The sequence below is a fragment of the Anas platyrhynchos genome, chromosome 5, assembly GCF_047663525.1.
Source record: "Anas platyrhynchos isolate ZD024472 breed Pekin duck chromosome 5, IASCAAS_PekinDuck_T2T, whole genome shotgun sequence".
Classification (NCBI taxonomy): domain Eukaryota; kingdom Metazoa; phylum Chordata; class Aves; order Anseriformes; family Anatidae; genus Anas; species Anas platyrhynchos.
The window spans coordinates 26,835,329-26,859,016 of record NC_092591.1 but is presented as its reverse complement, the minus strand read 5'-3'; the positions used below and the strand labels follow the sequence as shown (position 1 = coordinate 26,859,016).

The 23,688-nt window shown below is 43.6% G+C and overlaps 1 protein-coding gene across 13 annotated transcripts in view; it reads right to left on the bottom strand.

The window, feature by feature from the left end:
* Positions 1-9,214: 9,214 nt before the first annotated feature.
* The window catches only part of LOC101803041 (uncharacterized), a 28,868-nt gene continuing 14,394 nt past the window's right edge, over positions 9,215-23,688 (bottom strand). For 8 of the 13 annotated variants that reach the window (XM_027458520.3, XM_027458517.3, XM_027458525.3 and 5 more), the window contains 3 exons: positions 15,514-15,765; positions 12,174-12,290; positions 9,215-11,037 (listed from right to left, as the gene is read on the bottom strand). In XM_027458520.3, the coding sequence (XP_027314321.1) occupies positions 9,878-11,037; positions 12,174-12,290; positions 15,514-15,670 (1,434 nt within the window). In that variant the 5' untranslated portion in view covers positions 15,671-15,765 and the 3' untranslated portion in view covers positions 9,215-9,877. Of the gene's footprint in view, positions 11,038-12,173; positions 12,291-15,513; positions 15,766-18,244; positions 18,269-21,626; positions 21,789-23,688 lie in introns of those variants that run through there. The other 5 variants (XM_027458523.3, XM_027458519.3, XM_027458526.3 and 2 more) reach the window with 3 other exon arrangements.

The window sequence follows — 23,688 nt, the reverse complement described above, 5'->3', positions numbered from 1 at the left end:
TCAGTTCGCTGCACAGTCTGCTCTGCCTGTCCCACACTCCTTCCCCAGCTCTGCCAGCGCTGTGCAAAGCTGGCTGTAAGAGGCACCACTCTAAGGCAAAAGTCTCTTGAAGAGACTTTGAAGCCTCCTTAGACAAGAGAAAAACACACAATGAGGGGAATCTGTACTGGAAAGAAGCCTTCAGCAACACTGCAAAGGGGGAAAAAAAAAAATGAGAGAAAAAAAAAAAAGTGAGATGATTTGAAATCCCTCTTCCCCGGAGCTAGTACTGTCTCCTGCACAGGGACTGTTTTACCTCTCCGGAGTGTGATAACCTCAAGGAACCAATGATGCCCGTGCTCCTACGACCTCCTCTCTCCCAGGGCCTGTGGGTGGCCTAGGCCAAAGGTTACACAGAAATAATTTTCATGTTGTCAGAGGCTAAAATTGTCTATGTAAATATTACAGGGGTAGGTTAACAATGCAGACTGAATCCCCACCCAACCCACACAGTATCACAAGGCAGGCAGGTCAGTTCCAGCCCAGGTTTCAATTAAAGAGAACTTTGTGGTTAAAACTGTCCCTGCCTGCTTTTCTTTTAGGTTTAAAGCTCTAGAGTGCAGCTGCTTTTACTGCAAGTTTATTATTAGTCTCATCTGTATTACGACCTCTTCAGCTCACTGGAATGACCAGGAAGCCTATTGAGAAAACAAACAGCACATGGCAGCCCCCAAAAAAGGTATATGATATAAAGGTATATCCTTTGATAAGCAGTCTTTAGTTTAAATTAGCAGTAGTAAAGGGGTTTGCAGGTGTAATAAAAGCTCAGAATACGGATTACCCCTTCCTGTGGCACCTTGCTTGTCAGTTTGTGCAGGAAACGGCAAGACATGAAGGACTTGAACCAAACAGATTCAGAGATGTGGAAGAGACATCTCACACATGGTGTTTTGCTTTGTTTTGTTTTTTAATATATTTAAAACAAGAGGTCTGTGTTGGCAACAGGTGAAGCATATATACTTCAAAGCTGTTGTGGGATGACAATTCCTAGACCAACACATGAACATGTGAACGCAGTACATGCTATGGAGTAGGAAGTAACAGCCATAGGGTATCCACACAACCTAGTGAGGGGATGAGACAGTCCCACCTTGCAGCTGCAGTGCGCTGTCTGTAGTGAGAAGCAATCAGAAAGAGCCTTAAAGCTGAGCTAGGAAAAGGACAACTTGATGAAGTGAACCTTTACACAGTCCTGTGGCCAGAAATGACCTATGACCCTGCTACATGGAACAAAGCAAAGCTAGCAAATCAGCTAGCAACTCAAGTCAGCCAGGGAGCAACATCTCTTCAGCACTAACATCAGGTACCTCACAGGGTGCTTCAGTTCTGGGAATTAATTCCTTCTGCAGACAGTTCTGTACAAATGCAGGCAGAGGTGTGTTTCTCCTTCATCTGACCAGCAATCTTGTATACCCTGAAGTATGAAGGCTAATAGCCCCATACAGTTAAGAAAATACTATTCTTCATGGGAATGCCTGGTCTTTTTTTTTTTTTTTTTTTTTTACCATGCACACAGTTCTCTCCAGCTAATCTAATTTCTTCATCATTCACTGTCTCTTTGCAGAAGAGTTACTAAATCATCCTATTCATCCTTAGGATTTTTCCTGTGGCACTTCATGGTTTTGAACTCCCATGGGGCTGCTGCTCCTTCCCTTGTGAGATGATTACAGTCTGACAGCTCTCACTAAGAGCCTGACATTTTCCAGTATTCCCTGCTGGTTAACAAAACTGCAAACACTCACAAAAAAGGACATTCTGCTCAGCCCCACACATGCTGATGGCAGAATTGAGGCTTATGGCTGGAAAAACACATGGGTTGTTCCACTGCAAGCGATGTGCATGTGCTGCCCATGTGGAGCCCTCCATCCCTTTCAGCCACTGCTCCCCTGCCTGCTTTGGTTCACATGCATGTGGTTTTAAACTGATGAGCTCATCTTTTGAAAAAGCTTTATGTTTGGCTACAAACAGAATCCAGGGCTGCGTGTGATCTAGGAGTGGCATGGAGGCTGTGTTAATGAGGCTCACCATTTCCTTCAGAAAAGGATCCTCACTGCATGTCACAGTCTGCTCAGGGACCTAATTGCTCTCTCCAACAGAGTCTCTCCAATTTCAGAAACAGAAAGGAAGGTGCAAATATTTTGCAGAAATTTCCAAGGCAGTGCTGGACTACAGGAACCTGCGTGACCACCTGTGAGGAACTAAGAGATATGTTGAGATCAACTGCCCTTGTTCTTATGGGGGCCTTCAACTTGCCAGATGTCAACTGGGATTACCACACAGCCAGCATGGTCCAGGAGGTTCCTAAAGCACCTTGATGATAACCTCTCAGTGCAGGTGCTAAGGGAGCCAACTAGGAAAGGTGCCCTCCTAGATCTGTTGCTGGAGAACAGAGAGGGTCTTGTGGGGAACGTGGTAATTGGCAGCCATCTTGGTCATAGTGACCACAAAGCGCTTGAGTTTAAAATTTTTGGTGACGGAAGGCAAACTGCTACCAAAACTTCAGCCCTGGAAATGGGGAAAGCAGACTTCAGGCTGCCCAGGGAACTAGTCAGCAAGGTACCCTGGGAAACTGCTTTTGAAGGTGTTGACATCCATCAGTGCTGGTCAGTCTTTAAGCACTGCCTCCTAAAAGTACAGGATCAGGCAATCCCAAAATATCGGAAGCCAAGCAGGCAGAGCAGAAGGCCAGCCTGGCTGACCAGGGATCTTCTCCTGGAGCTTAGGCAGAAAAAGAAAGCGTGTGGCTGCTGGAAGCAGGGTCAGGCAATGGGGAAGGAATACAGGGATGCTGTTCATATTTGTAGGGAGAAAATTTGTGCGGCCAAAGCCCAATTAGAGTTGAAGATGGGCAGGTCTGTGGGAGACAATAAAAAGATTTTTTTTTAAATATGTGAACAGAAAAAGGAGGACCAAAGAAAACAGAGGTCTGTTACTTGATGGGGAAGGTCACCTCACAGACAAGGACATAGGCAAAGCAGAGACATTTAATGCCTTCTTCACCTCTGTCTTCAATGCTGATGATGGGCTTTGGGACACCAAGTGCCTTGAGCTGGAGGACCGTGATGAAATGATAAACTCCCAACCAACCCTGAATGTGTGTGGGATTTGCTGCTTCAGCTGGATCCATACAAGTCCATGGGTCCGGATGGGATTCACCCCAGGGTGCTTAGAGAAATGGTTGACGTCATCGCGGGACCTCTTTCAATTAATTTTCAACAGTCTTGGGAATATGGAGAAGTCCCAGTAGACTGGAAGCTGGCAAATATACCAATTTTCAAGAAGGGCAAGAAAGAAGACCCTGGCAATTACAGGCCTGTCAGTCTCACATCTGGTAAAATTATGGAGAAGATTATCCTTGAAGTTAATGAAGCGCATCTGGTGGACAATGCAGTCATTGGTCCCAGCCAACATGGGTTCATGAGGGGTAGGTCCTGTTTGACTAATTTGATTACCTTTTATAATAAGATCACCCACCTAGTCAATCAAGGGAAACCAGCTGATGTGATCTTTTTGGATTTCAGTAAAGCTTTTGACACAGTTTCCTATAGGATTCTACTGGACAAAATGTCCAGCATACAGATAAACAAATACATCATATGATGGGTGAGCAATTGGCCGATGGACAGGGCTCAAAGGGTTGTGGTAAATGGGGCCGCATCAGGCTGGCAGACGGTCACTATTGGGGTCCCCCAAGACTCCATTTTAGGGCCACTCCTCTTCAATGTTTTTATAAATTATTTGGATGTAGGATGAGAAGGTGTTTTGAGCAAATTTGCTGATGACACTAAACTTGGAGGAGCTGTTGACTCTGTTGAGGGTGAAGAGGCCTTGCAGAGAGATCTGGACAGATTGGAGAGCTGGGCGATCACCAACCACATGAAGTTTAACAAGAGCAAGTGCCAGGTCCTGCACCTGGGATGGGGCAACCCTGGATATACATATAGACTGGGCAATGAGACGCTGGAGAGCAGCCCTGCAGAGAGGCATCTGGGGGTTGTGGTTGTGGTCCAGAGGAGGGCTATAAAGATGGTGAAGGGCCTAGAGGGGAAGACATATGAGGAGTGGCTGAGGTCACTAGGTCTGTTCAGCCTGGAAAAGAGGAGGCTGAGGGGAGACCTCATCACGGTCTACAGCTTCCTCATGAGGGGGAGTAGAAGGGAAGGTGCCAATCTATTCTCTTTAGTCACCAGCGATAGGACCCACAGGAATGATGTCAAGCTGCAACAGGGGAGGTTCAGGCTAGACGTGGGGAAGAGGTTTTTCACTGAGAGGGTTATCACACACTGGAACAGGCTCCCCAGGGACATAGTCACGGCACCAGGCCTGTCAGAGTTGAAGAAATGTTTGGAATGCACTTAGTCACATGCTGTGAATTTTTGGGTAGACTTGTGTGGTGCCAGGAGTTGGACTCGATGATCCTTGTGGGTTCTTTCTGTCCTGTGGGATATTCTATGATTCTACACTAGAATTTGTTTAAATCTTGACTTACTTTTTCTTCCCACCCATCCATGAATGTGAGCATGACCTCTAAACGTGAGCCTTTTCGGGCTGACTGATCATCTCCCTATTTCTTCTCTATTCCTTTGCCTTACAGGAATTATGCTGGAATATTTAACAGTATTTACACTCACAAGCTTGGATTTTGCAATTTCATCTGCTTCCACTAAAGAAGAGGAACCACTTACCCAAGTCCACTTACCCTCAAACTAGCATAATTGGTTTCACTTGTCTCAGCTTGAAGGGGTTAAAACATTTATCCACTTTACATGAAGACAAGTTATTTGTTTGCTTTTTCAAACACACTCCTACACACTCCTGTCCAAATATTTATTATTTTTTTTTTAATTGAGAGCAGCAGGATGTTGGGCAAGTTCTATGCACGAGCAAAGGATTTCTCCTTCAAACCTACTTCATAATTCAAACATGATTCCAGCCAAGGCACAAGCTGAGCATCACCCAAGGCTAACCGGGAAGTCCAAGATCAAGCAGAGACTTTTTTTTTCCCAGACCTTTGGGGTTTCCCTGCCAGAGGGAGGCTGAACAGGAGAGCTCCATAAGAGCTGCACCGCAGCACAGCCTGCTGGTACGTCTCAGCCAAAGCAGGAGTGCTCTCAACACGATCAAACCCAAGAACAGCACAGAAAGACAAGATTTTAAGAAACATGAACTCAATGAAGGATAACGGCCTGCTACACATTCTTGAACCACAGCTGAACTACAACATTTTAACACAGGCTGAACAATTAACCTGAACAGCGTAAGAGTGGTTATAGATCAGGTTTGTCAGGGACAAATGCATGAAACCACAAGGAAAACAGCTCAAAGTGCTGTATAGCAAACACCAGCTTTGTCACAATGTCAAAGCAGAGTCCTGACCCTGAACGACCTAGGCCTTCTAGCAGATAGGAATCATTCTAGTTCTAGGTTTTCCTGTTGTGGAGCCTGCTTTTTTTTTTTTTTTTTTTTTTTTTTTTTTCTAGAAAAGCATGAACTTACAAGCCCATGTTTTGTGCAATATGAAAGTATTTGCTTTTGAACTCACAGGCCAATTTCAGTCAAGTGCAACAAAGATAATGAAGTTTCATGAGACTTAGAGGCTGTGGAAAGGAGACAAGTAGAGTTGCCTTGGTCAAGGGAGATGCTGTAATATGAACTTGTCTTTACTGCATACCAGAGAACCCACAGTGGAAAAAGTCCTTAGAAATGCTTCAGTAGGGCAGGGCTGGCTCAGGTTTCTTTCTTTGATGCCAGAAACTCGCAACCACCAGACAAATCCAGAGAAACCAATTCCACAGATACCTCTGTTTCCAGAGCTCCCTGTGTGTCTTCTGACTACCTATGTTAGCTGTTTTAAAGATAATGCATGAGAGTTCTGCTTATGCTCCCCAACTCTGGACACCACATGGCGTAGTACAAACACACATTTTCAGTCTATGAGTTCTTCATTCCTATTTTTCCATGTTTCAGTATTCCATTATTTCCTTTATTCTCTGCTGTCTAGAGCATCATACTTCTAATACAGGCAATTAAGTAATAGGGAGGTGGCATTTAGAATTAATCAAACCTAAATTTAATTCCAGGATATTCCTGTGTTTCATTAAGAAAGAGGTCATGCAACAGGTTGAAACCAAATGTGGATCAGATACAGTATGCTTCACAGCAGCAGTGTTGTTTTTGGCAGTGCCTTGGCAGATGTCTTCTAGATAACTTGGTAGGACCCCATCTATTGTTATACCATGAATTCATCAAGCAAACTTTCAAAAGGCGTTGTATTTCCTTGTTTAGTGTACTAGCTTCTTACTGCAGCATTGTACCGAGAAAAAGGAATTGTTTTTGCCACCATTTGCAGACTCAAAACCAAAAGAAGCAAAGCCATGCTGGGAGGCAGGCTTTCACCCACACAGAAACAAAAGGTTTGAGGTAGAAATTACCAAGTGACTGGTTGCTGCTGGTGGCCTCCAACCTAAAAAGACAACAGGGAAGAAGCTCTAATTCTTCCTGACCTGCATATCAAGCCACTTTTAGAGCAGAGCCCTTGGGAAGACAGCATGGGCAGCCCAGCTTCTACAGTCCCACTGCCCTCCCATTGAGTAGCTAGATGCAAAAGCATTACAGAACTAGCGAAGCTGCCGAATTTTTACAACTGGTCTCAATAAACAAACCAGAAAATACACCTTGACTTTTGGAGGCCAGGCTGCAACCTAGTACTTTTAATGCATAAACTGAGCTTGTCTCACAAAACCTTTGGGATGCAAAGAGAAACCTAGTTGCCCTTTCTCCAGCTGGCACCACACTTGGAGTATTGTTATGGTAAGTATGATAATCTCTACCTTGTTGCAAAATTGCACTGAGGCAAGACATGATCTAGCACTCAAACTTACGCTAAAAACCTCAGTTTCTGCTGAGACATTAATTCACAGCTGGAAGTGCCTTAACTCAAATAAGAACAAAAAAGACAAGCTGTGCCAGTATCTGAAGAGGAGACTGAGATGTAAACACACACAGGCTGTGGGAACTGCAATAAGCTTCTGATGAGTACTCACCTTCCTGTAAGAACCTGTTAAGAAGCCACAAAGATTTTTATGGTAGCGGTTTCTTTTAGCTACGATGCAGTTGTAAGATTCTCATTCTGTCCATGAGAAACTCCCTAGGACTATTGTAAATACAGTTGTAACCCAATTCCAACTCTCATAATTATATTATATATACTTAAATTATCCCTGAAGGCTTTTTTATTTGTTTTTTAATAAACAAACCCATGAAAGTCTGTTTTTAGAAAACTGTTTTCAGAGTCTAAAGTAATGGCCCCTTCCTCTCCTTTCCAGGTCTCTCACATAAAGCTACTTTAAAAGCTTCTGCTCCACTCCACAGAATCCAGCATCCAACTTTTGGTCTTCCTCTATGAAGAAATCCACAGAGACCAAAAGAAATAAGGTCAGTTGGTGCAAAGTTCATTCAAAAAAAATCCTGTTTCTTACAAGTCTAATGATCAGTTTCCCCTAGTGGAAATGGGTCAGGACATTGGGGAAAAAAAAAAAAAAAAAAAGAATTACTACAGAGCACTAGATAATAGCTGCAACAGCAGCTCCTTATGCAGGAAGGCACTTAAGGAGAATTCACTTACACAGTGAGAAATTAAAACGGAAATCACTAGTGCCTGGATTCAGCCTACCTCAATGCAAGCCTCTATTTAAGAAGCCCAAATGAGGAGAAAAGGTATAGAACTGAATCCAAGGTAACACCCAACTCCTTACCTTGGAGACAGCAGGGAGCTGAGACAGCTCTTATCGCAGTATCTGGAGCACAGCGCAGACCACAGGCTTAGCTCTGTGGTTAGTGACTCACCTGCTTAAGTCAGGCAATTGAAGGTGAAACCTGAGATCTTTATGTAAAGATCAGTCTTTGGACTTGGCAGTTGTAGAGCATCTGTCTGGTGTCTGCTAATAGCTCAGAGCAGCATGCTGAGAGGCCCAAGCACCTCAACAGGATGCAAGCATGCTGAGGGATGTTCCAGCGCTTTACTGCATCAGATGCTGCACATGGGCAGCTTTGGGAAGACTGAGGAAATTAGGGTTTAGTTCCATTCTTTAGAGGAGAGGCACCAGTTAAAAATAACCTTAAAATACAACAAAAAAGTCAGCCCCCCAAACTCTTTCTTGAGGAAACTGTGTGAATTATGGTTTACACAAGAAGCCTTCCAATGAGAGTGGCTCCCAAAACCACACTTTCTCTTTTTTCTTTGAGAGATGCTCTAACTTAGTGGAACACAGATGCTGTCTGTGCAAAAGCACTGTAAAATGCAGTCAGACACAGACAGGCTGTAAATATATTTCCTCAAGATACTCTATTTGCTGTAATGTTGTCCTCAAACCCACAGCAGTGTTAAGAAGCCTTTTATAACAGAAAAGGCTCAGGAAACTACCGTCTACCTCCTGTCTTCCAACCACCCCTCGCCTCTGCTGCTGCCAGTGCTATTTGCAGCAGTTTTCATAGCACTTTCAGCTTCATTATGAACAAGTCATGGTAACCTTTTCCAGGCTACAGACTCCATCCAGGTTCTAAACACCCAAAGGATTTGGATAAATAACAACCAAAACACAACAGTTCAAATTCTGAGGTTTGCCTATTATCAGCCTCCGTATTACATGCAAGCAGGTTCAAAGAGAAACCAACTAATTTGTAGTAAGATACAAGACAAAAGAAATACAATGCACCTTGATCCAGCATTTTTGCTACTAGTATATATGAATTAATTGCTGAAGAATACTATATGTATTATATATATGTAACACAAATTACGTGTTTTATATTCCCTCTCAACTGCAGATCTTCAGAGGTCAGCTGTGTGTGTGCATGTGCAATAAGGGCTCCAGATTACCAGAGACTCTGTGCTGGTCCTGAATGCAAGAAAAGAGCCTGATGCTCTATGCATGAAAGTTACTAATCACACTAAGGTGAGTGTCTCTGCATCACTGGGAGACTGACAGCATAATCCTCTGAAGGAACAGAAGCCATACCCTAAAAGACAAGCATCATCTTCTGTGACACATTCATACCTCCACTGCAGTCCTCTAAAACCCTGTACTTGGAATATTCAAACAGATCTCATTGGCACAAGCCTCAAAAGGCCACTTGTCTGCTTCTAAGATGAAGAGAACAGGAATGAAAACAGAAATGCAATAAGATATGCCCTTTTCAGGGCTCCATTTATTGAGTGAATACAAAAATAAGATCATGTAAATGAAGATGCACAGTAATCTGCTCCCTAGTGAAAAAAGTATCTTGGATTAGCAGTAAACAGTGTTTACAATGCCTTGTAAACAGACCTCTTTTTACAAGCTAGAAGCGTACCGAAATACAACACACATTAGATTAAAAGTTCCCCATTGTAGCAATACTTCACACTTCTCATCGAGTGATTTCAGAGTATTTTGTAAAAGGTGAGAGCATCCTCTGTTTTGTTTTCAAAAAGGAACACACATGAAAATAATGAAACATGATAAATTTGCAATGTAAACAGTTGAAAAAGTGCCACATCATTTTCAGAGGATGATGGCTTACCCCTTGATAGGTAAGATAGGTAATTTACAATGAAAAATAATGATCAAAGCTATAGTACATTATGGAAAGGTTTTAAAAATGACTATTTTTTACAGCAACTTGTTGCAGTTGAATAAAAAATATATATTTTTCTTAATACAGTACATGGCATTTCTCCTAAATTGCACCAGAATTAAATTTGGAAGCACTTTCAGTTTCTGTTATAGGCAATTGGGAAAGAAAAACAAGCCAGGTAGGCCTTTCAATCTCTTCTGCCTATTGCTTTATCCCTACCCTTTCACATCTCTGAGTCCACATACATGCCATTGATCAAGTAATCCACTTGTGTATAATCCTTCTTTTTGTAACTTTCATAAGCCTGCATAAGGAAAAGGACTATGACAGTTATGAAAAAAACTGTACCAAATAAAAGCACTGCAAGAAGCGAACTTTTATCCACTAAGTACTGAGTCAGAGGCTCCGCAGCAATGAGAAGATAGTCATTATTTGTGTCCTGAGTCTCTGCAATGTTTGAAGTTGTTGTTCCAGGTGTGTTTGCTGAAGTGGTGGTTGTATGTTTAATTGAAGGAGTAAGAGATACTGACTTTATTTCATGCCCAGTTGTAGCTTCTGCTGTAGGGCCACTAGGTAAACCCATGGCACCTCTCGTAGGACCCTGAGAAGAGGTTGATTCACTCGAGGATGTTGGAGCTCTATTTGTTTCTGGCAACATGGAGAATGTTGAATTCGCAGAATGTGGACTCACCGAGGGGCTGAACGTAGCAGCACGAGTAGAAGCAGTGGAAGATGTCACTGCATCCTGTCTGGTGAGCGTGGTTGATGTTGTGCTCGGTGTTTTCAGGGTAGTTCCAACAGTATTGAGGCTACTGGGGTGGGGAGCACTGATCATGTTGGTGGCTGTGCTAAACTGCTTGGTGCGATTCGTTTGAGTATCTGCTCCAGCAGTGGCAGTGATGGGAGTAGAAGAGGAGGCTGATACTGAGCTAAAGCTATTATTTCCTAATTTTTCAGTGGTGGTCAGGAGCTTGCTGATACTCCTGGAAGTGGAAGCAGTGTCCTTAGCAGGAGTGGGAGAAGGGACAGTGGTGGACATGGTGGTAAGAAGGTTCACTCCCGAAGTATTTGAGGCTTTGGTAGTTTTATTAGCTTCCCCAGGGACAGTTGTTGCACTTGTACCCGCTGTTGTTACAACTGTGGTAGCACTGACAGTTGTGGTGGTGGTAGTAACGCTGCTTGCAGGTCTTTCTGTGTTTGATGCTTCAGGATAACCTGCAGTCGCAGCCAACTGCCTCAAGTAAACCTTGTGAGCCTGAGCGGTGGAGGAAAATTGGTTCTCTCTGTTGTATTGTTCAATCTGTGCCTTCACCATCCTCTTTGTTTTCTGTGCATAGCTTTGGGGGTGAAACTGGACTGTTTCCCTTTCCCCAAAGATGATTTCTTAAAAAAAAAAAAAAAAAAAAAAAAAAAAAGTTGTAAGAATAAAACTCTCAAGCCTAAATCTGACCTCACACTCCCATGTGCTAACCAGAATGTATATTCTGAAGTACATGCATTAACCGGACTGAATTGGTCCCGGAGTCAGCAACAACATGAAAATCCAGACCCCTGCCTTTATTGTATACAATCCCTTTGGGTTACTTTTTTTTTTTTCCTGCCACAGACCTCTGGCATTTGCCCAACCAGGGAATTAATTCCATGAAAGGAGGGTAATGAAGTACAGAGCTACAACACAAACGTTCACAAAAGGAGCAGCGTCATGAACACCAGCTTTGAAGCAGCAGCGTCATGTTTTCATGAAGTAACACATTCTCAATAAGCCCTTCATGCTTAGGTTCCTAATTTTCACCTCTCAAAACTGAGAATTTCCACATATACCTTTGTCCTTCAGGAGAACCTCCTTCACAACTAGTGATCTAGATTTATTGTGACATAAATCCCATCTGCTTATCAGAGGTCTGGTTCCTATGTTGCAGAGAAACCTTTGCCAATGCAAAAGAACAATGAACAATTTTTTTAAGCCTGTATATGGCATACTCTTGAAACATACTTTAGAAGATTGACTCCTCGATTATGAGCAAGCTCTGTTTTGTTACTTAGTCGATTAAAATTGAAGACCCTAGCACTCAAAATTGACCATGAGCAGCTGCTACTAAGACTGCTCTGATTATATAAGCAGCCTGCTGCCTCTGGCACAAAAATCCTGGCTATCTCAGAAAATACAATGCCAAGACATTTTTTCTCTTTTAAAAAATATAAATATATCTGTTATGCCTTTATTTTCATAAGGACAAGAATGTGGAATGCACATGGGCTGAATGAATCATGCCTTTCACATGGAGAGGCCAATAAAAGTTACCCAAAGACATATTATGCACATTTAAGTACCAGAGCTGTTAGTAAAACTGTTAGCTGTTTAAGTACCAGAGCTGTTAGAAAAACATTTTTCAGTTACAGAATCATCCTGCAGGTATTTCATAACCCATCGCCCTTTATCTGAAAGCCAGTCAAGGTTTAAATTTAAGGCAAAAAAGATCAGATCCTGGATTTAGCAAGACTTTGAAGCATAGCATTACCTCCAAGCAGATCTTTGATTTCTTGGTCTTCAGCATTTTGGCACACACTTAGCTGGTGGCACTGCAACAGGATGCAGTGATTCTGGTAGGGCACAGACCAGTTGCAGTGATGGTTACCTAAAGACAGCAGAAGGCAGGTATCAGGACTATTAGCCACTTCCAACACAGAACCCCTAAAATCCAATAGGCCAGAACAGACTTCACCTTAGTCAGGCTCTTAAAACCCTTGCCTGACCAAAGAACACTTTCAGACAAATAAGAAAATGGGTCATTATACACAGCATAACTGAACATACTGCTTCATGGCTGAAAATGAAGAATTAAAACAAAAACCAACTAATATCTGGAAGGTACAGTATAAAAGGATCCTGACTCAGCCTTCGTGAAAATAATTGAAGTCACTGAAGTTAATAAATAGCAGCTGCAGCCTACCAACCTGCTTGTCCCCTGGAGCCAACATCTAACAACAATTTGATCACCCAGACAATAACAAGGTGTGCCTTTGAGTTTGGACAGACCCCATTTATATGCTAGCATTCACCTAATGTCTTAATAAGGAAGAAAAAGTGAGTTGCAATTGAGATAGTAACTGTCAGCCATGGGCAGATGGATGACATCTCTCATATGTCTCTGTGAGACATGGCTCTCATCTCAGTGCTTGAAGTTCCACAAATTTAATCATCTGCTGAAAAATAATACCACTGGCCAGGGGAGCCATCAAAGAAATGGCCTTTCAGTATGTCAAATCCCAACACAAAGTTAAATAAGCTCACATAAAAGTCATCACAGAAGGAACTCTCACTCCTGGCATCCTTTCTAACTTTTTACCTTGTGTGCAATGCATTTCTAGGACTGGGAAATATCATGTGCTGTAACAAGAAGCAACAGGAGAAGATAGCTCTCGGTTTGGGATGAAGCAGATGTGTACCCAACTGACCACCCATCAGTAGATCAGAGAACTTATGTGTATGGCAGTAGAAGAAGTTTATTTCTGTGTTTTATTAGAAGTGTAGAAAAGGGCAAAGAACAGACACATGTGGTACACATGGCTCTTATCTACAAAGAGAATTACCCTCACTGAGGATTAAGGCTGTGAGAAGCTTGAACTTTTACAATAAAACATTTACATTACCACAGTTATTAAAAGAGCTTGTGGAAAATTTATGAACTTGGAGAAATCCCTGTACCGACAACTGTAGTCTGTTTTGACAGCCCTAAAGAAACTAGCAAAGTGGCATTTTACTGACTTACCAAATAAAATGTTAAGAAAGTCAATGAAACCATTCAAACACTTTAAAATTGGTACTTAAAAAGCAATAAAATTAAGAGCTTCAACAGGCACACATAGGAGGCTATAATCAAGTCCCCTCCTCAGACAGGAAACCATGTTTGAACGTGCTCTGATTCCTAATCCCACCTCCTGTTCCCTGCTTGAGAACCATGCTAGCAGAGGATCACAGACTGTCTACTACTGTAAATAGTGTCAGTTCTCATTTCTCGTGGAAAAGAAAAAAAAGCCAGCAGCATACCTTGTATTAGCTACATATCTAGTAAGTCAGGTCAGAAAAAGACTGATGGGGTCAGCATTTTCAGCAGCCTGATTTCTGCTGCCAGCAGAACCGCACCCTGGAAGAACTGGATGCTTCCACAGAACTGGACTGATGAGTGCTCCCTTTGAGGAGAGCTGGAGCTGCAGACCAGGACCCTGGCTGCTGTTTCCACTGCAAGACACTTGCTGCCCTGCCACTCCTCTTTGCTTGGAAAATTCTCCAGGGCTGATAACAGGGGTAGTAACTCTTAACCTCTGTATGTTTTCTAACATAACGGCTTCAAGCCTCCAGATGCTGCTAGGGAAAGTGTTACAAGATGGAGAATGTGCCCATCTCAGCAAGAATATGTCAGTTGAGGATTCCCAGATTCCTGATGAGCAAGGTAAGCAGGACATACCTGAGATGTTAACATACAAAAAAAAAGGACGTTTCAGGTCTTTTTCTCCAGATGATCTCTCTGCACCTGACTACACATTTGTGCCAAGAGTTTGTATCCTTTCTTTCTTCCCGCTAACACAGGATAAAGAAAGAGACTGGCCACCAAGTAAGAAAGAGGAATGAAATTGCTTTAGTGGGTTTAATAAAGAATGTAAAACCTAGTAAGGGCAGTACGTATTTTTGTATGGCTTCTCAAAGATGGACCAGGTCACCTGCTTTTACACCCTCAGCCCCTCTGCCCAACACAGCTAACACACAACAGGACTTGCTCATTCTGAAACACCATACCAATAAGAAACAAGGGGATGAGTACAAAGAAGTGGCTGAAGTCAGCAACAGGGCAAAGTACGTGCTCAGTCTCCATTCCAAACCCTGATTACAGACTGAATTTCTGATGTCCCTCACCTCCCTTCTCTGGAATAGGCAGCTGTAGCACCTTCTCTACCCTTATAAAGATCTTGTGAAGCTGACACATCCACAGCATTTAGAGATTCTCAGGTGGAAGAGACAAACATGTAATGTTACAGACCCCAAGTATCAGCTCTCTATGGAGCTCTGAAGCTCTGGTGCCTGGGAAACAAACCCACTCATATTTTATCTCCTAGACAAAAAAAATAGTTTGCAAAGGTGCTTTCTTTCCACTGTGAAGGGATAGAGCAGACTCCTGTATAAAATAATTAAGCTCTAAGCATCAAAAAAAAAAGTCCTTATGATGTTCCTATTAACCTGTCAGACATTTGTCTGCCATCTCATCTCAACCACAGCATCACTGATTTTTTAAAACACTACTAGATTTGACATGTGGCTAGACAAGTTAGGGTCCTTAATAAGGATGCCTTTCAAAGACTCATTTAGAAGTTTAATGCTTTTTGAAGACATCTCAGAGGTAGACACCAGAAGGCTCTCATCTCCCCTGGTCTTAATGCTGTGCTCGGTTGCAGGATAATTAACAAGCAGTTTCTTCAAAAGGTGGATAAAACACACACAAGACTACTCACTCCAGTGCAGCTGTCTACTATAGCCCTGTTCACTTGCAAACATCTGGCAGCATAGAATAATCATCCTTCAAGTCAAGTGACCTAACACCATTTGCACGCTACCAGCGCACACCAAGAGCACATGAATGCTGTTTCTTACGGAAGCTAGAAAGGCCCTGGGAAATGGTTGCTCTGGATTCAATTTAACCAAAGCTGTCAGAAATTATTTAGCACCGCAGGACTGCACACAGAAGCCATAACTGTAAATGCCTGTAAACAACTGGAGCTAAGATAGATAGTTGTCAGGGGAGCAGAAGAGACCTTTAATAAAGAGAAAAGCCAGCTGGAATTCCTGCTGAAGGATGAGAACCTCACCTGAAGCAGCTGAGCCTTTACAAGCCTGCCTGCATTGCCTTTCAGTTGTCAGCCTGTTTATCTGCACTATATGGACTCCTCTTCCTTTCAGGACAGGAAATCGGTTCTCACATATACAGAAGGAAAACAGCAGGAAGAATACAACGGCAGTCCACATCTTCAGGGTTGCCTTGCCAGGAGGCTTCTCTTTCGAGGAGCCTGTAGCACAGTAGAATGCTTTCTTGTATCACCTTCAGATCCACTGCAACATACCTACAAAGAAAAGAAAGTGATTGATTTATATCAAAAGGCTACACTTGAAGTGTTTTACTAAATACACTCATCAGAAAGAATGACAGTAAAATGTGCATAAGGCACAGGCAGGTATCACTACCAGGATTAACATACTGATAATGAAGCAGAGGCAGAAAGAAAAAAGCCTATTCCCAAATTCACCGGTCTTTCTTTGGAAACAGTACTTTGCTCTCCTTTTCTCAGATATCACCAGAAAACAACTCAACACAAAAGCTACAAGCAGTGGGTTATACTTTATTCCTTTATTTTCCCTAATGTTGCAAGGCAAAGACGTTTTAAAGAAAAATGTGAGATTTATCATTTGCAGTCAAGAACAGCATCAAGAACAGGAAGAGCTCTGTTGTCTCTTGCTCTGACTTCAGCTGGAGAAGTTTATCTGACAGCTGTCAGACAGTCGGTGTGCACAAAGCTGAACTCAAAGCCCACAGCAACACAGACAATGCCTTTTGGCTCATCCTGGAACCCTTCATGTTGTTCCCAGGCTCAGCAGAAGCATTTTGACCAGCTTGAGAACACTGATACTATAGGCATCTATATAATAACAACGATAATAGTAATGATAATATAGGCAGTCCTGGACTATGCCCAGGACACCCTGCCTTTACACCAAGCCAGTCCAAACCAAGAATCAGGTTTGGTTCATTCCTGCTTCAATTTTCCTGCTGATTGTCAAAAACATCGATTCAAAACAAGCAAGAGCCAATAATTCACATCTTCCGAGGTGCTACACAGACATCAGCTGTTAGTGAGGAAGACCCACACCCACAGTAAGCTTTCATTTCCACACATAAAACAATAAATAGGCAAAGCATTTTCTTCACTCCCAATGAACACAAGAGACTTCTGTCTCCGTGGATGAGCTGTCACCCTGGCACTGGAGGAACTGGAGGAACTCCTACTGACGTCAGAGCAGATCACCAGCTTCTATCTAGATTTACCCTATTGTTTCCAAGATTTTCTTTAAATTTTGTATGAACAGGTACTTCCAAACAATCCAGCCTGAACCAGACCAAACATTGGCCTCTTCCCTAAGTAGTTTTTCAGCACTTCCCTCAGTGCTGAAGCACGCTTTAGCTCTCATCCTGCAGTTAGACCTGAACATGCTATCAGACATTTAGACTCAAAACTCAAGGCACAGCAGCACGGCTGCTTTGTGTGGGTGGGTTTCTCACTCCAGACAGAAGTTCAGGCCTGGGTTGTCCCAGCTGGCAGATGGAAATATTTCTGAGAAGTCTGGTGGGGAAAGGCAGCTCACCAGCCCCATCTAGTCCTGCCTGCCAGGGAATGCACTAGCTTTACAGCCAGCCCCAGCTCGGCCGAGGGCTCTCTGGCTTTTCCAAGGGTGGGCTAGAAGGATTTGAAACAGAATCAACACAAGAGAGAAGCCCTGGGCAATGCACAACTGCAGCGCCCTGCAACACAGCATGCTGACATCTGCAGCTCAGGAAAGCAGTTCCACGTTTTCATAAGTCTGAGTCTGGGAATCTGAAAGGGGAAATAATTCGTGTTACTCCATCAAAGTAACTTCAATACTTACCCCACTGCTCTGAATTGCGAGGCACTTCCACATAGTTTAACCATAGAAAGCTCCAGCTGACAGTAAGGAAAAGGGGAAGATGTAAAATACTCTGCCTGCAAGAGACGTTTTCCTAGAGCAAACCGATCTCTACAGCTGACAGCCAGAAAAAGGCTGCTTTAAATTCTGAATCCTTCAACCTAAAAGCAGGCAATCTGGGGTTCCCTTGCAGACACTGTAGGTACTTTATCAAGATACTCAGAGCACTATTTGTCAATGCTACACAGAAACAACTGCAGGGTTTTTTGTTTAAGTTCACAGGCAGGGATTTAGCAAGCAGTACCTGGCCCACAGGAAAAAAATATAGATCTTAACATGTAAGTTTTACATTTTAAAGAGAGCCCTGTTTATGTCTGCAGTAAACTTCTCAAGGTAACAACACTTACAAGAAGTTATATTTTATAGCCTGAAGTGTCAACAGGAATGAACTGGCTGTGCAATAAATGTATGCATTGACCTTTTTTTATACAAAAAAATGGAACAGCAATGAATACAAATACAGAGAGCTCTCTATTATAGATGTATCACTTAACATTATTTTTGTAATCACAGTAAGCAATCCCAAAAGAGCAAGTCTCCCATTACAGTTCCAAAATGCAGATATAGCAGTGTTTCAGTTACCACTGCATGACTCCCAGCCTTGACCCAGGCACTCATACACTTACTTGTACAATCGTGCATTAATCACACGAGGCCTAGAAGCTGTTGTGTCAGCACAGATAACTGTCCCCCACACAGAAGTGCCTTGTGTCCCCAGCCACATTGCCAGGCCAGAAGCCCCTGCCAGCCAGTCCCAGCTGACTTCAGTCCCATGTAACTACAACAGCTCCAGCAAGCAAAATCCCAGTAAGTTCCTCTCACCCCTTCCAAAGCACCTGGGAGCCTTTCTGGATTAGGCCAGCACCAGTAACAGAGGACAGACTGAGCTCAGCCATGAGAAATGCCTGCCTTCAGTGCAGTTCCCCCCCTTCCCTCTCAGGGAGCAGTCTCCTCAGGGCCAAGTGATGCTCGTTACAGTAACGTGAGCATTAAGCTGAACACTCCCTGCTCTTCAAGACCCAAAGCCAAAACGCAACAGCCCAAAGCTCTCAGGAGCACTTTATGAGTGGTGCAGAGTGTTCAGGTCACAAGGGTGACCTACCACAGAGGGTCCCAACTGCAGAAGAACTGAATTTGGACCATGTTTGGGGCTCTCAAAACATACAGAGAACAAGGAGACACCATCGTGGAGGCTTTCAAAGACACACTGTGCCTGACCTCAGGCAACACAGCCATCCCCTTAAGTGCTGCACCCAGTGCTTGGCAAAAGCACACCCTGTGCTCGCTCAAGTGAGGGGTTCAACATCTCATGCTGCAGCAAAGCACGTGCAAAGCCACCCCAGTGAAGTGCTTAAGTTGCTCCAGTGAGTACCAGTACCACAACCATAATCCTCTTCCAGAACACAGTGCTGTTTTCTAAATGACGCCCTGATGCCAGCCAGGGGATAATCAGACACAGTCATACCTTAAACACAGTCCAGATGACACTTGGGATGCTGTATCAAATACCAGAACCTCCAGCCAGTGCATTGTTGGGGGTGTTTTTGCCTCTTTTACCTTCGCACAATCTCATACATCTATAGCAGGAATCACAATTACTTACAGATCATTTTTCCCAACGTAACCACTGCCTTTTATAATTACAAACAATAGGCCTTACTTCCCCCTTCCCCTCACACTTCTAACCAGTCCCACATGGCTCCATTTGTGCTCCAACAAATTCCACAGAGCGTTCACCCCACACAGCTACATCCCAGAGAAGTACTAGCTAAAGCTTCCCCTCCAGGTCATGCTGCTCCTCAGATGAAACCATTCTCTGGTATAGTCAGAGACAACATGAGAGATGAACATTACCATTCCTATTGGAAGCAATTTTGAGAAATCAGAGCAAAATTCACACTGAGCGCTACCTTTTCCATATGTAAAGCATTTCCAAGGAAATTAAAAGTCAAACCAAACCACAAAAGCCAGTGAGTGAATAAAATCTGGGAAAAGACTACACTCTGAGAAGTGCAAAGTTTACTTTTACCATCTGCGGCTGTAACTCAGTGGGGAACAAGCACGCTGGAAAACCAGAATAACTTTGAGTCAACAACTGAATGACTGATGACTTTGCAATGTACACACACAACCAGAAGGCGCTGCCTGCTGGGTTTCCAAAGTGTTCCTCCCTTCTTGCTGATTTCCCTGTAGTTGAAGCCAAAGAATCCGGAAAAAAAAAAAAAAAAAAAGTATTGTTTCAAACAACATCTACTTGATTGGGGGTGATGTTGCAAGAGCCTTTGGAATATAAACCCTTCGTCTCCATGCCATCCCAGCCTCAGATGCTCCTGGTTAAGCAGCTGTAAGGTGCATGCAGCGACTGGACACAGGTGGAGCCCGGCATGACAAAAGGAGAGAGGCAGAGCTAGAGAAAAACATGGAACAAGGGAGAGGGGCTGTTAGAAATCAGAGGTGTGAAGTACGCAAAGAAAGCAAGTCATTTAGGGCAACATGTGCTCCCTTGAGCTTCAAAGAGTCAGCAGACTGCTCCAAAACCCATAACAACATGAAATGAGGTCAGAGAGCTGCAAAGAAGTCATTTTCCATTTCCTCAGAGCATCTCTGCCTGTTTCTGACAGAAGGTGGAAAGGAAACCTTGAGATTTAGCATCCTGCTGGGTAGGAAGGCACAGAGCAGGCAGCGCACAGTATGGACTTGCTACAGAGGAATCCAGAGAAAGGCCACAGCACCCAGCACGCTGAACTGCAGGTACCGTGGTCTCTTTTCACTGCCAGGAAGACTCCCATGCAGTTCACACTCCCTCAGGCTGGGCCAGAGCCGAAAGCAACTGAACGAGACTCCTTGTCCTTCAGGGAAATAACACGAGGACACAGCACAGGATCGTGGGGTCCTCAGGGTCACAACAAAGCAGGGAAGACAAGGGCAGAATACACACCATAAATAACGGTGCTATGTCTCCCATTAAATTAAAAAGACATAAGGCCTGGATTCAGCTTGCAATTGCTGCTAAATATTTCATGTGCCATCAGCTCTCAAAACGAGTGCTATATTTCACTCTTTGGAAAACAGAATTAAACCAGGCTTTGCTAAGGAAAGACAAGCACATCTCGTTTTGTGAATTGAGGCCAGAACACAGGAGGCAAAAGAATCTGTGCTGCAATCTTAGGAGCATTTGGCTTTCCAAGTTTCTCTCTGAAATGGCACACATGTACAGGTTTGGAGACAGAAGGGGCAGCACCAGAGTAAATGAGGCTGATTTCTGAATCACATTTGCATCAGTAAGGCAAGAAAAAGGGATGAGAATAATGGCAGGAAGCTACTTATCCCAGCAACAAAACTTCACTTTGGTCATGATTTGTATCTGTAACCGTGTCTGTCACACATGAATTATAACAGCCCCAAAGCAGGTTGAGAATGTGCAGGAACAACAACGCTTTGTTACTGTGCTAGAGAAAAAATAGCCGGCCCTTCAGATCATTTGAAAATGATTTAACTACATTATGCAAAGAACCTGCCCCAGAGCAAGTAAATATAGCTTGAATTGTGGGTTCAAAGCCTCTGTTAAAATGTTCTCCCCTGCATCTCCTGTTGAGTCACCACCCATGGTCAGCAGAGCACGGCCAGATGAAGTCACATCGTGCTCTCAACAGCAGCTTGAAAGCCATCAAGTTCCTTTGGTCTCCAAGGAAAGTTAATTACAAAGGTGTTTCTACAAAATGTCACGTGCCATAAACACAGACAGAGCTGAGCAGAGGCTGTAAAGCAGTGTTATGAATTATAGGACTGCAAACACATCACTGATGACTGGGAAGGGGATCCCTGCTCCGGGCACAGTTCCTGTAACTGTACTTCACAAAGCTCGTGAAGCTCCCCACTTCCTTGGAAAAGGCTGCAGTGGTCAAAGGTCTGCTCGCTGCTCCAGGACAGACTCTCCATGCCCCCATTGTTTCTCCAGCATTAACAAAACGCTCTGCTGGGAGGGTGACTGAGATGGGACAGGCAAGATTCTACACTCTGAGGGAGTTTTGAAGAAAATTGTGCATAAAAATCAGTCATGAATACATAGGCCAGGCTAGGCTCGGGACCAACAAGCTGAATCTGATCAACACCTGGCATTGACATGAGCCCAGAAGCACATTCAAGGCTCCTGCTGGTGGAGGAGAGTGATGTGTAAGAACGGCTCGTTTTCTACAAGACTTACCTGAAATAGAATCTTTTTGTTCCAAGAAGTAACTTCTGAGAAAAGGTTGGTAGGTAAACATCTCCCTGCACCTCACAGGGAACCAGACCTTCCCACAAAGAGGAGCACGTTCCTGATGCTTGATGTTGATTCTGCAACACCAGGACACAAGTTACACGTCCTCTGAAACACAATGCAAAGAGCAAACATTGCCAGCTCAAGCCCAGAAGAATGTCATTTATATTCCTTCTCCTGTTACACAGCTTCCTCAGAGCATAACAGCACACAGCTGGCTACGTATTACAGAAGAGCTGGCACATCCTTCCACATTAGCAGGCACTCCTTACTGCAGCTGGTAGGACAGTGTTAGACATCAGTAAGGTCTGCTGCTGCTTTTCTGATGTTTCTCCCTATACATGTCCACTAAAATGGCTTTGTATGACACATACTTTTTTTTTTTTTGCCTGAGTCCACAAAGACTCCACCATACAGACTCCTAAGGACAAACCACTAAGTGAAAACATTTTAATTAAGCAGTCACAAGATTATACATCCTCCCTGCCCCTAAATGTGAGCCCCCTCATTCAGTCCCATCTTATTTTAGTCCCCATCTGTGGCTCAATCTCCCACCAACCCACACGGCACACAGCAAAGGCAACTGCAGCGTTTGCAGAAACATTCACAAGCTGCAGGGAATGAGCCCAAAGATGCCAACAGTTGCCAACTATAAACTCAAAAGAACAGAGCATCCTTGTTCAGAGTCATCACCACCCCTCCAAATTCACGTCTGACCAACTTAGATGGATGTTAAGCTAGAAAGCAAGGGATAATCCACAGCCACTGAGCAGACAGCCTCTGACAAGGCTGCTTGAACTGCTGCAGCCTCTGAAGACTGGCATGGAAATGGTGATCTTTGAAAGAAATTTGCAGCTGCTACAGTATTTGTCCAGCTGCCACTTATTACTCCCTGCAAGAAAATCTATTCTTCTGCTTGTAAATGGCCAAATGTTTAATACGACTTCCAAAATGTCCTACATAATTAAAACAAACATTTTAAAGACTCTCTAAGAGGGGTGGAACTCCAAGATTTGCTGAGAAGCTCTGTGATTAAACTGGGGCTTGGCTGACACGTGAAAATTTCCCAAGTATAAAGCCCTTCAGGCTCCACACTGACAAATGATGCTGTACACCACGGGCTGTGCTCTGCAGAGCTCCCTGGGAGCAGCAACAGGGAGAAGCAGCTGTGCAAGGTCAGCAGCTACCATGCTCCACAAGGAATGGAGAGACATCTCCCTGCAACAGGCAGATTAATCACAGGGTCTGAATGTCAGACCTCATATAGACAGATAAAGGGCTATATTCTAAAGGTTCGAGACTTTCAGCGACTCTTCCCACACTCCTTTCCCCACAAATAACGCAGAGGGGAAGGAAGTTTTTGTGGTTACAGCCCATGTCTGACAGTTGACAAAACCAGAGCTCAGGTTCCTTCCCCACTTCCAGCTTCCCATGGAAGCAAGGCAGTGCTACTGACTCACAATCTTGGGCAGATAGAGCCCTGGTGGTTTTTGTGGTTGTTCTTTTTTGGTTAGTTATGTTTTGAGTGTTATCAGCTTGACTCATCTACATCACTGACTGCCTCTGTCTTTCTCCACCTCAGTTCCCCACCTGCACTCCCCACTTCTTCCTCTGAGCACAGGGCAGCTCACCCAGCTCTTACCTAACTCATGAGAAAAGCCCACGCTGGCACCGCTGAGGCTTTATGCCCATCACAGGTTACCTCTGACAAAACAAACGTTAAAGCCTAAGAACCAGGAATTTCCCCACCTACCACCACCCACCATCCTTCTTCGCCCACATTCACTGCCAAGTTCTGCATTTCACTTGGTGAGAACTACTACTCTGCAGGACTTTTCCTGTGAAAAGTGACTGGACAGCTGTTTCATTTGTGAAAATATGGCTCGTTTTGGAATATCTGAAACAATCCCATTTTAATATAAAGAAAAATGAACTGCCAAATGCTAACTGCATAAAGCTGGGTCTGGACAATAAATCTGTCAACACAAATTCTTCCAAGGAATAAAAA